Source organism: Protopterus annectens, chromosome 1.part1, assembly GCF_019279795.1.
Source record: "Protopterus annectens isolate FY-2018-M chromosome 1.part1, PAN1.0, whole genome shotgun sequence".
Classification (NCBI taxonomy): domain Eukaryota; kingdom Metazoa; phylum Chordata; order Ceratodontiformes; family Protopteridae; genus Protopterus; species Protopterus annectens.
In genome coordinates, this window is record NC_056726.1 from 30,033,648 (window position 1) to 30,047,482 (window position 13,835).

A 13,835-nucleotide genomic window follows, 5' to 3' on the forward strand; every position below is an offset into this window, starting at 1 on the left:
GAGACTTTTGACTTTGATGTCATGGAATTGCGTAATTTTTCTACTATGAGACTTGATGAGCTGAGAGATCATGCAAAGACTGATCCAGTTTTGCAGAAGCTCAACCACTTCATCAATGTTGAATGGCCGTCAAAGCAATCTTGTGTACCGCTAGAAGTGCAACCTTATTTTCCATACAGATATGAGATGCTGATGACAGATGGTATCATTTTTAAAGGTCCTAAAGTTATTGTTCCTATTTCCTTGCAGCAGGAATATATCCAGATTTTGCATCATGGCCACCCAGGTTCCAACTCTACCAAAAGAAGGGCAAGAGGACTAGTATTTTAGCCTTCTCTGTCAAAAGACATTGATAAAGTGCTTTCATCTTGTTCAGTATGCAATAGTACTAAACTGCATTTACAAAAAGAGCCACTTCAGCTAAGACAGATTCCCGAACTACCTTGTCAGCAGTAGCCACCGACACATTTGAGTGGAACAATCAGCATTACTTAGTGTTGGCAGACTCTTATTTGAACTGCTTTGAGATTGATTTGTTACCTAACCTAACATCCAGTACTGTTATTACTAAGTTGAAACATAATTTCTCAGTCCATGGTAGTCCACACAAAGTTATTTCTGACAACAGTACCCAGTTTACCAGTCAATTGTTTTAGAGATTTGCAAAAGAGTGGGACTTTATCTATGTTACTAACAGTCCAGAATACCCACAGTGAAATGGCCAGGCTGACTGTACAGTACAGAGTGCAAAGCAATTACTAGAAAGGTCAAAATCTGACAATACCAATATCTTCTTGAATTTACTTAATCTCAGAAATATACCCCGTGACAATCTACTTGGCTCGCTAGCTCACAGACTTCTATCTAGGAAAACAAGAACAACCTTGCCTATCAGTTCTAATTTGTTGGTACCTAATGCTAAAACAACAGAGCAATCAAAGCCCAACACTTCAGGAAACATTCCTTTCAGAAGTCAAGCTATGATAAAATGAGTAGATTTCTTCATCCGTTGAAGGAAGGAGAGACAGTGAGGATGCAAACGGCGAAAGACTTTGACCGAATTGGTCAAGTGAAAAGTATATGTGCCGAGTCAAGATCCTACTTAGTGGAATCTGAGGGCACACAACACAGGAGAAATCGCAGGCATCTTCTTCCGGTGTCTGAAACAACATCACAGCATCGTACCTCTGATACAGACTCCAGATCTCAGAGCAACCCAGACAATGTTCATACTGAAGAATGTGTCTCAGTGCTTATTCCCATTCCTGATGATGTCCCAGATGTCCCAAAAATTGAACATTCCTTAAAGACAGCTCCCATTGGTAGAGCCAGTTCTGATTTTTATGTTACACGATCAGGTCATATTTCTAAACCTAGTGCAAAATACACAGCAAGCTGGACATGATTGTTTTATATGTGTTTAGTTTGTATGATTGCATGCCAAATAATTGTTTCTGTATAAATGCATGTCAATGAATGTTGTCATTTAATGTATGACCTATTTCTCAAAGAGAGAGGATGTAGAACTGAGCGTGTGTTGTAACTTTAAGAAGAATTTCCAAGTGTAGGTATGTGCATATAAATAGTGAGCACATGCAAGCAGCACAGAGAATGTTAACATGTATGAGTGCAGTAGTCAACCTGTTTATAAGTTTAAGTTACCAAGCCTCAATCCTGTTGTATTTGTATATAACAAAGCTGCTTGAACCAAACTCACAACTGTTCATCTGTTTTATCCTGACCGGATGGGCGACAATCCCTTTTTCCCATTTTTGCACATGTGGTTGGGTGTCAGTTCACTAGTTGTAGTCATCTAGAGCCAAGTTTTATAATGCCAGCTAGCTAGCCCTGCCACAGTAGTTCTTCCACACCACACACTCACATATACACTCAAACCTATGGCCATTTTAAAGTTTCCAGTCCGCCTATTGCATGTTTTTAGAGCCTGGAGGAAACCTATGTGAACACAGAGAAGACATGCAGACTCCACACAGAAGGCACCTCTTCCAAGTGTCCATTCTTAAATGTCCACCCAAAATGTTGCTATGCACTAACTTCATTACAAGTGCACTCATGGTCCTTGGAACTAATGACACAATATCAGTATTTCTGTCACTGATTACTATATAGAGCTGGTTATTTCTTATGTAATTTCTCAGTCCCAAGTATGGGTTTGAAGTCAGACTGTTGCCCCTCTACTCAGGTTATAATCCCTAACTCTACTTAGCATATTGTCTTTGCAGTGGGGCTTCTTAAGATTGATATTTAACTAGAGGTCAGTTATGTCAGCATTATTTTGTCAATGTTCTCACATGAAATGGAGATTGTGGTCTCTTCTCATATAAATACAGTTGTGGACTTTTCCCCTTCACCTTGTTTATCCTGTACAAAAAGATAACTCAGACAAATCATTTTGTTCAATCCAGGCTGCTGATAGTTTCCCTTCTTTATTTTGTTTTACTTCTTTTATTAAGAGTTCTGGATCTGACTAGTCATATGCTTAGATGCTACTGGGAGAAGATTAAGACTCTGTTCTTGTTCTTTTACACATTTTTCCTTCAGTGTGAGATTCATCATTCTCTTTCTGTTTCTTAGTTTCTATACCTACATCCCTTAGTGTATTCTTAATTGTAGTCCTTTCTACCTCAAACTCCACACTGTCCTCTATTAACAACTAAAGTCTCTTCTCAGTACTTATAATACATTCATCTAACCCTTCCACCCTCAGTCAGTTCTTTTCTCCTTTTGTGTCTTATAGTCCTATACCATTTTCTTTACAGGAAATATATATTTCTGTTAATTTATATGAACATTTTCCCAATATCTTCAATAGCTATTTGAAAGAAAGACTTGGTCAAGTATCACGTTTTGTGTTAAGTTAGGCATTAGAGGTTTTAGCAACACTTTAATTAATAGAGTTTGTACCTCTAACTATGTTATACAATACTCCCTTTTCCTCAATGTCATGCATTATTTTATTTTCTCTGTTTACTAGTTAATTTATTTTTTTCCACGGTGATGCAGCGGTACCATTGTTGCCTCACAGCAAGAGGTTCTCCCGTTCGATTCTCGGCTGGAGTGCGGGGAGTGCCTTCTGTGTGGAGTCTGCATGTCCTCCCCATGGTTGGGTGGGCGCTCGAAAGACATGCATAAATGGGTGTGCCGTCGTTGAAGGTTGAACGTTGAGCTGGCACCTCAGCGTTCATGAAAATCTACTGCCAATCATTAGCGGATCGTAGTTCCGCTGTGGCAATCCCTAACCGGGAAAAGCCAAAAGACAACAACAACAACAACTAGTTAATTTATTTTTAAGAACATATGGTGATTTAGTGAATATAATCATGCTCACTGAGTCCACAACATATGCATAATGTCCCTTGTAAATATTGTAATTAACAAATTTAGTGTCAACACCATCACTAAAACAGACTCTACAGTTCTGGTAGTTAAATACTCAGCATCATTATATTCCATTGATATGGTTTCAAGTATATTATCACATTCCATAGGTATACTTTCAGGTACATCTTACAGGTTAGCCTTAACTGGTTTTACAGGTACAGCACAGCTCTTAGTAAATATGCAGTGCTTTGTCATGTGTCCTTTTCTAGAATGTTTAAAACAATCCATTTTAGATGGTAAATTTTCTTTTGTTTGCAGGTAAATAAATATACATTTGAGAAGGCCAGTTGATGTATTCAATTGTGACTTAAGCTTTAAAATTTCAGTTAACAGCCATTTTTCTAAAACAACTAGCTGGTCAGAAAACTTGGGGACACTTCAGAATACCCCCTTTCTAAAGTTTCTCAGGGGATCTTTTTAAAAAAAAAACTATTGCAAAGATTTCTACAATTTTGCTTACATTATTTTCATGTGGATCCTATCTTTTGTTTGTGACCCTGTCAGTCTGTCCATGCTAAATATTCAATTGTGAAATGTAAGTGACTGTTTCAGGTGAACCTCTGGTCATAACTAACATTTTCTGTTTCAGTATGTGACAACTGAGTGTATCAGCAATCTAAAGGTCCATTTATAGTTGTATTTTGTTCAGTTAACAGCCATTTTTCTAAAACAACTAGCTGGTCAGAACACTTGGGGACACCAGAATACCCCTTTCTAAAGTTTCTCAGGGGGGTCTTTTTAAAAAAAACTATTGCAAAGATTTCTACAATTTTGCTTACATTATTTTCATGTGGATCCTATCTTTTGTTTGTGACCCTGTCAGTCTGTCCATGCTAAATATTCAATTGTGAAATGTAAGTGACTGTTTCAGGTGAACCTCTGGTCACAGCTAACATTTTCTGTTTCAGTATGTGACAACTGAGTGTATCAGCAATCTAAAGGTCCATTTATAGTTGTATTTTGTTCCACGTTAGGTATGAGGACGGTATCCTACTCCACCCAGCTTAAGGCCTGATTTTTCAAGCCATGAAACCCTCAAATGCCACCAAATAAGCTTCCACATCACCTTCATGCATGTGTGGGGCATACATAAGTAGATACAGGGAGAGTTTGTGTGTGCATAGTTTAAACACTTATTGTTGATAAAACAAAATTGGGACTGCATTATGGATAATATGGGCCGTCTACAGTTTTTTGTTTAAAAATTAAATAAAAAAGAATGTAAATTTTTGACAAGACTTGATTAAACTATAACATAAATTTGTTATAACATTGTATTTTTAAACATGTATACATGACCTAAACATATATATATATATATATATATATATATATATATATATATATATATATATATATATAGCTATATATATATATATATATATATATATATATATATATATATATATATATATAGCTATATACACACACACACACACACACACACACACACACACACACACACACACACACACACACACACACACACACACACACACACACACACACACACACACACACACACACACACACACACATACTGGTGAACAAATGTTCATAAATAGGAGTAATGTGTTTATAGAAATATGTTTTTTGCACAGTACCTGGCAGGACAATCCTGTTGAGTACATTTCATTTCCTTGTCTTTAGGACGTGTAGCAGCTTTGCAGAGTTTTTCATTTACTAAACCTCTCCCTTTTCTGACACAATGAACCATCTGCTTTTTAATCCCTGGCAAAAAAAAACAAAACATGTAGTTAATATTGAACTATGTGATTCTTTAGTTTCACCATTTCAAATGAAAGTATTACCAAGATGTAATTGACATGCTGCATTATATCCATCAGAAGTCAGATGGCAAAAATACTCATCACAGCAGTACATGAGTGAAACAGCTGGGTATATAATTTCAGATAGTGGCTCTCTGAACTAAAATTCTCTGTCAGTAAATGAGATGCAACCAAGGAGGCCAACATTTTCTCCTTTACAAATACCTGGAAACAGCCCTATCCTGCCTCACTTACTAGACTAGGAAGCACTTTTTCCAGATATTTCTAAAGAATGAACAGTAAATATTACATGTAACCTTGAAGAACTTCAGCCCCAATGTCAAAAATCTAATTCTGCAGTTCTGTATCACTTCCTCAGCTTCTCATAGTATATAAAAAAGTTCCCTTTCTCATGGGAAATCATTAAACTGAGGTGATATTCAGCATTAGGTTCTACTAGTATGTAACAGAACAATGTAGGGTATATCTTATACATTTGTAAGCACTTTTTTATCCATGAATGTGGGATGCTAGCAAATGCTTTTTTGTAGTCTGTCAATGCAATACTCAGATTGTGTCCCTTTTAATAATTCTCAGTTATGACTTTAATTAATAACAAATTATCTTTTCTTCCATATGACTTTCTTTTGTTCCCCTTTTATTCTATTCACATGACTGAATTTTCTTTCAAATGGCTGCAAACTCTGTTGGCATCAATTCAAGTATATAGTTTATACATTATTGGAAGGCAAGTTATTGGTCTATAATTTTTAGGATAGCTTGTAGGTTCACTCTTAAGGAGGAGTATACTTTTTCCTATTGTTAACCAAGTTGGTGTCTGTTTGGGAATCTCATATATATCCTTCTTACTAATGGCTAAATCTTCATGTGAAGATGTTAATACTTTTAGGCAGAAATTAGGTATTGTATCTGGGCCTGGGGTTTTCTAATTAGGAGTTTTTCTGAAATTTGTTTCAGTTTCTTTGACCGTTACTTCATCCCATCTCACATCCTGTACATTTGAACTTCTTATTCTTTCTTTTACTTCTTCTATCCATTCAGCATCTTTTTAAGTTCCACAGGATCTTATATTTCTCTAAAATGTGTCTATTTTTTCTTTTTTGGTGGTGTTTCTGTTCCTTTTACCTTGTTTCCCAATTGTCTATAACATTTTTGGTCATCAATAAATTGCTTATTTTGTACTTTTCCTTTATATTTATCTGCATATCTTCTGAGTTTTTCTGCCTGTGCTGATATCTTTAGTTTATTATTTGCAATAATGTACGATATATGCTGTTCTGTTCTGATACTGTGCATTGCTTTTGTCTTATCTTTCTTTGAATATTTTCGTTGATTTGTTCCTTCTTCTGTACTCTTTTAACAGTGACACTTCTTGTCTTAATTCCTTTATAGTTGTCTCTATTCGATATTTCCATGATGGCATTTGATTTCTCCTGATCCTTTCCTTTACTGGTCTGTGTTTCTGTGGTAAGACTGTACGTTATTAATTTAGATGCGCAGTAATACATCCTGTTTACTCTGTTATATCACATGAATTTTGATGAACAGTTTTGATTACTGTGATTATTTGTTTCATCAGCCTTCTATCATTTTGGGTCTTATTGACTTTGTGTAATCTTTCTCTTTCATTGATCTTAATATGTCTATCCATCTCTATTAAATCAAACAACTTTTCCCTTAGACCATTTTATTCTAAACTGAGAGCACATTCTTTATTCTCCATTTCCTTTGGCATTGTTCAAGTTCCAGAACATCTTCCTGTGACATATTCCCTTCAGCTTCATCCTGTGGCATCCATTGCTCTTTCATATAGGAGCTCACTGGCCTATCACTCCACAACATTGACTGCATAAGAATTGTCACAGTTTCCTGTTCCTTCCCTTCCTGTGCAACAACAACTGAACATTTGTATTGGTTTCCTACTAAAGGCTCCAAGGTGTCTTCATGCGGCAACTATCAGATGCTTCCTGCTCCACTGGTTTCTCCTTAATTTCTGGACTCATTTTTCTATTATGCTGAGGTGTTATTAGAGTTAGATTTTCTACACCAAATTATTCACTTCACAGGTAATTAATAACTTCACTTTCTATTTATTTAATTTCTCCATTACTAATCCACTTTTCTACTTTCCCCTTTTGTTTTCTTATTTATGTGTTGTAAAATTTTCCAGATCCAGATGACTTTGCCTATATTTGTCTTAAAATATCTTTAGTACAGCTTTTTGTATTGATTAGTTTTCCTTTCTCCTGTGAATAAATATTGCACCATGTTAAATCTTTCTTTTTTCCCCATGTCCAAATTTCTTCTTTAGATGTTTCTCACTCCTATTTCTCCTTACTTGGGGGACTCATTGTTCCATCATGCTATGACAAAACCTGTCTTCAATCTTCTACACTAAACCATTTATTTCACAGGTATAACATACCTTCAGCTTCTATTTTTTTTTTACTTCTACTTTAGCGATCTTCTGTTCTATGTTCCCCCTTTGTGATATTATTTTTTATTATGAAATTTTCCATGTCTGGGCACCTCTGCCTGTATTTCTTTTTGAATATCTTTGGTGCTGCTTTTTAGTACGGATTAATTTGGCTTTCTCCTTTGCATAATATTTCACCGTATCAGAGCCCTCTTTTTTCCCATTTCCATCTTTCTTTTTTATACCTGTCAAAAATCTCTAGATTGATCTTTATATTTTTACACTTCCTCGTTTTTTCTTTTTCCAAACAGCTACGGTTTCTTGGTCTATATATGTTTTTCATTAATCTGTTGTATTAATGGACACAACTTTGCATTTGAAGCTTTTAACAGTTTTTCTTGTGCAAATATTTTTCTTTCCTCTAATGTTTCTCTTAATCTTTTTTTGTATATCTTTGGTCCAGAAATTCTGGGCTTCTTGCATAATAGTATCAATTCATAATTGTTTTCTTATCCTCAATAGTCCACTCTGTCATCTTTATGGCTGTTTTTTGGCCTGTCAGTTTTTGTGTTTTTTGTGGACTCCTACTTTCTTCTACAATGGGGAGGGGGCATCCTCTCTCTGAGCCTGGCCTAACCCCATTGTAGAAATGTTTCTGTGTCATGAGGATTCTACACTGCCATTTTTTTCTATTCCTGGTACAAGTGTGCCTACCAGGATTGGGCACTTGTTTTATCCTGGGACTTATGTACCTAGCTGCCTTTTTGATTTTTTAAACTACTTTTGTCCATATATGTTATATAAAATACAGTATATATATATATATATATATATATATATATATATATATATATATATATATATGTATATACACACACACACACACACACACACACACACACACACACACACACACACACAAAGGGAGGGATGTATCAATGTTATCTTGGTGAGATTTTGTAAAAACAGGGTTCGCTAGTGAAGGTACTCACCAAGACTTGCGAATTAATTTATTTCCAGCAATACTACTCTACTTTGCTTACTGAATTTTTATCATCTATCCAGTCTCTGGGATGAGCAACAAAAGTTCTTTACAGGAGCATGAGACATTTTGTATTTTACTCTTTTCAGAATATGCATAGAAATGTAATGATGAATATAGGCTGTATGAGACAGATATGATATTGTACTGCTGTTAGATTGAGTGAAATAAGCAGGAGGCAATATGTTACTACTGCAGATAACATCCCAGCTGATGTTGTGTTATGATTCAGTTATGTATGTATATGCTTGCAGCACCTCCCGGATATGCTAAATAAAAGCAGATGAAAAAAAGTTAACATGGAAATGAAGAAAATGGCAAAAAATCTATTTACAGAATATAACTCAAGATTAGTCAGAGTAATCCCTTAGCACAGTAAATACTAATAGGTGGGTCTGGCAAGACTGGAGGTGAGTTCAATTACACTATTTTTATTGCAGACACTTGGTTAATGTACTGATAATGTTACTGTTGCTGTTTTATCTTAAGGAACTCCAGAACTAAAAGCTGAAATGGGTTTACACTTTTCTTTTTAAATTGCTATGAAACAGTATACTTGCAAGCCATTCTTTTCCTGACATCTGCTTGAGAGGTAAGCCTCATTTTACATTGCATTTGCTTGAATAAACTTACGGACTCTGCCCTTTTATGTGTCCTTATATTCTGCACGTCCTCCATCCTTCCCTTCCCTCCTGCTCAGTTTCCACTTTTCTCATACTCTGAGTGCCACAGTAGATTCCCTCTCCACCACCCATTTTGATAACCCATTGCATGGTTGCACAAACTTCCCTGTGAAAAAAGTATGTTGGACGATTTGGATATTAATTGTTTACTGCAATCTGCTCTCTCTGTCTCCTCCTTCCCTTTCTATCCTTCTGATTACGCATGACTCTGACACATCTGTTGGACATTACACAATCTCCTGTACTTTCAAGTTCCCCACCTCTTCCAGGGTTAAGTGGGAAGACAACTAACTCCTCTAACCTCTGACAATATTCTTGACCTCTTTCCTATGAACATTTCTGGTAGCTTAATTTATTCTGATAACTTAATTTATTTCCATACATTGGCCAATTAAAAAATGGTTTTATACAAGGATAACCAGAAGGGAGAATGCTAACACAGTACCCACTAAACAAAAGCAAGATTTTCTGAAAGTTTATGGCATACGTATTCACACTGCTTATACTGTTTGAAGACTTTTTATTTTCAGTTTGATTACCGGGGAAGTCCACTTCTGAATAAAGTGTTGGATTTTATGTTAGAGAACACATTTAAAAAGAAGTATTTAGATACATTTTGGAATGCATGCACCTAAAAAATATTACTATTGTTCTGGCCTATGACAGTTTAGATGTGATGGCCATGCTCAATTACATCAAGTCTTCACTGTGCACGGAATGTACCATGGACAAGTGTTCTTAAATACACATATTAGTACAGACCTCTGAAGAAATTCATATCTTTTTTGTAAATGATTTGATAACACTGATGGAAAGAACTTGGGAGGAACTATATTAAAGTTTGCAGTATATTTGGAGTTTATTCAACAATGTTATATAGTTCAGAATGGTAAATTGTAAAATATAAAGTTATGATTTGCAACACTTTGCACAATAAAGGCTGTATTGACATATATTGTTTCAGTTGTATCTATTGAAATTTATTGAGCACAACATATATTTCACTTTGAAGGTTAGAAATTGGCTCTGCAGAAAATAAATGACATCCATATTTAGTGAACTCAGATTACTGTGCAGAGTGTACTTACTGAAATGGTATGGTGTCAAGCAATACTGATTAACTGAACTCAACTCAGCAAAAACAAAGAGTTTGACAAAATATTTAATGTGTTGATACCTAGCTTACAAGCAGCTAAGGAAAACTGAACTAAACTCAGCAAGAACAAAGAGTTTCACAAAATATTTAATGTCTTGATACCTAGCTTACAAGCAGCTAAGGAACAAATTCATCTGCAGTTTCTCAAGTGTAGTCATACATGGAATTGCACACACATCAGTGCACTTACGATTGTTTTTAAATCAGAGGTTATATAAACATTTGTGATGCTATATCTCAAAGATGCAGCAGGACAGTTGGATTTGGACATACTGTGAAACAGTTCAGGGATATTCAGGTATTTCTGCTTGTTCAAATCCTGAACTTATCCCTACCATCTTATACTTGACTTGTGCACACTACATCTATATATGCAATTTATTTATGTAAGCTTTTTAAAGGACAGCTAAAAAACGACTTCTAGAAAACTGCCTATATTTATTATATTTATCACTGCTGCAGTAGCCTTAGCTATATGGGTTATATCCAACATAGGATATAACAACCAGCCAGATTCCAAAGCTTCTGGACATCTTCCATTCACCCAAACTGACAGCTCAATGTGAGCTGACTAAAAAGACAGATTTGGGCACCAAGCCATTCAGAACTTTCCTGATACCAAAATCATGCTCCTCTGAGGCATTTGAGGATCGAAGGTCAGTTTGTGCTATTCTTTTGCTGGGCAAATAAGTTTCCTTTGGGAACAACCTTCCATTAAAAAATGTATGTTTATTAATACTTTCCTGTTCAGGAAAGTTATTTTAAAGCTAGGAGTTTATGTTTTATAAGACTATCATGAGAATATATTTTACTTTTAAATGAGAGCACTGTTTTTTTTCTTTCAGTTTAAAAGTTGTTTAAGATAATTGAAAACCATTTCTCTGTGGAGAAATTGTATTTATTTTACTTTGGGGGGCTGGTAAAATGTTTTAAAGTACTTCTTATTGCATTTTATAAAACATAGTGATGGTTATGGACTTTTATGTTTTACTGGCCTTGGCTGTTTTTTTCCCCTGGGAAGGGGAACCATTTTCAGCTTGACCATGGAATTAAACTGAAGACAAACATGGGAACAAACTGCTAGTTCCAAAGCTGGTCCTTCTTCCAGCCACAAAAAGAAAAAGGTAAGCAAACAGCCTTTGTCACCACAACAAGCTAGCAATTTGCCTCAGTTATAGGTGGCTGAGTCTGCTGTGGCCTTTAGTTGTATCACAGACAACTAATCTTTTATCCTAGTTCCCTCAGGTGTAGCACCTAAAGCCACTATGGATTGGGGTTAGCCATGTCCTTTTTGGCTGCTGGGGTCCCCTCAGTGGATAATTGAGAACTATTCCTGTCAGTCCTTGGAGAAGGAATAGGTACGGTTTCCCTGTTTTGTCAGAATGTTGAGCCCATCCATGGGGAAGCAACTACTGCTATTAATAACACCATTGGCCCTATTTTTCTCCATGAAAAAGAAAAAGAAAACTAAACATGTATTTAGTTCTCCTCAAATTTCCTTAGACACGAGTAGTTTACTACATCTGGCTCAGGGTGTAATTCAGGCTTTTTATCCTTCTAATAGAGTAGTTTCTGGTAAGAGAAAGAGGAATACCTCTTTTGCTGAAGAGAGTCAACCATTAAGCTATATACAATGACCCAATGACTCATTCAAGATTCTGAATCTGGAGAGGAAGATGAAGGGACAGATAACAGTGTTTTTTCCTCAGATTCTCTTTCTTTGAGAATATTTCCAAAATGTGTCAATGTTTTCAGTGGGAGAACATACGTTTCTCAGTCCTTTATAAAACACTTTGGGCTGTTATAGAAGGAATTATCAGAACCTTCAGCCATTCCTCCAGTTCTATTAGCTTTAAAGGATGTGTGTGTTACTGACTGCAATTTTCCTGATAGTCAGTCAGCTGTCCCTAAAAAGGCAGATAAGCTGTGTAAAGTGGCTCTCTATTGAAATGTCAGCACTTGAAATGCTGAGTGCCGAAAAGCTGGAAAAAAAGATCAAATACCAGGAAAAGAGCGACTTTTAAAAATTGATATTCTCCTTCAAAGTTCTTTTTTTCTGGGAGAAGCCCCCATTCACATCCCTGAAACTTAAGTAGATATTTATATATATATATATATATATATATATATATATATATATATATCTATCTATATATATATATATATATATCTATATATATATATATATATATATATATATATATATATATATATACTGTTTCTAAGATCACCATACCTCAGAGAAAAATAATACTGTAAGTAATGTCATCTTAGTATATCTGAGTCAATTCTTTTAGCCATTCAGTCTCACAATTTGGGACTCTCTGTAGCAGGTCCTAACATTTCAGATTATTATTGTATAAAGCTCCTCAATCTTTTAATTTTTTATGCACTCTTCACAAACCTGACTTAGCAGGCTGTAATTGTAGCTAGTCCTACTGCTGCTAAGCATTTAGTTAATTCCAGTCCTTCTCTTTTGGATATGGAAGGGATGATGACTGATAAGTGTGGGAAAATGTATATGCTTCTGCAGCTCTGATTTTTATAATTTTGAATAATCAGGGTACATTTGTTAAACTTTGTTCTGAATAATTGTGAAAGCATGAGTAATGTTTTGTCTACAGTCTCTTCTTGACAGGGAAAATCTGCTTTAAATAATTTAGTTTCTTCAATTATACAAGTCACTACCGATTGTTTGCAGTGGGTGTTTGGCTCGGGTCTATATAATGGCATCGAAACACCATAACATCGAATACGAAAAGACCGACATGTATTCAGCAAAATTAATTTCTGTGATTCACTGAATTCTTACAGGGCAAAGATGTAGTTGGCCAACTACACAATTTGCTCTTTTCTCCACTGTAGTGCAACCTCGGAGTTGGTATATTTAGTTAGGGGGGATGTGGGGGGCACACACTCAGTATGCACAGCCAGCAATGCAAGACCCATAACAAGTTACAACCCATCAAATTTTCAACAACATACATTAGGTTAATCTGCTAAAACTAATGCTGAGGATGCAAAAATGCTTACAGAAAATGTCATATAGGCCTAATAAAACTGTTAGCACAACAAAGTCAACCAAAATATCACTTTATATAACTATTCACAATGATTACACAATGACAACACATTTCTGTCGGCTCAAAGAAGGAGCAACGTTTCAAAGTGTTCATCAGTGATTCTATTTCTTCTTGCAGTCAGCACTTGTCCACTAAGACTGAACAGGCATTCAGCAGGTACACTAGATAGCAGAGCTGTATTAGTGTTCAGAAATATCTTCTTGACTATAGGACAACTGTTGAGAGAAGATATTTCCCTGGAAGGGTCAGTCAGATGCATGTCC

At 35.6% G+C, this 13,835-nt stretch overlaps 1 protein-coding gene across 1 annotated transcript in view; it reads right to left on the bottom strand.

Annotated features, from left to right (window-relative positions):
• The window catches only part of ADAMTS12 (ADAM metallopeptidase with thrombospondin type 1 motif 12), a 2,672,119-nt gene that overhangs the window by 363,255 nt on the left and 2,295,029 nt on the right, over positions 1-13,835 (bottom strand). The window contains exon 15 of the mRNA XM_044085381.1: positions 5,007-5,133. Coding sequence (XP_043941316.1) covers positions 5,007-5,133 — 127 coding nt within the window. The remainder of the gene's footprint in view (positions 1-5,006; positions 5,134-13,835) is intronic.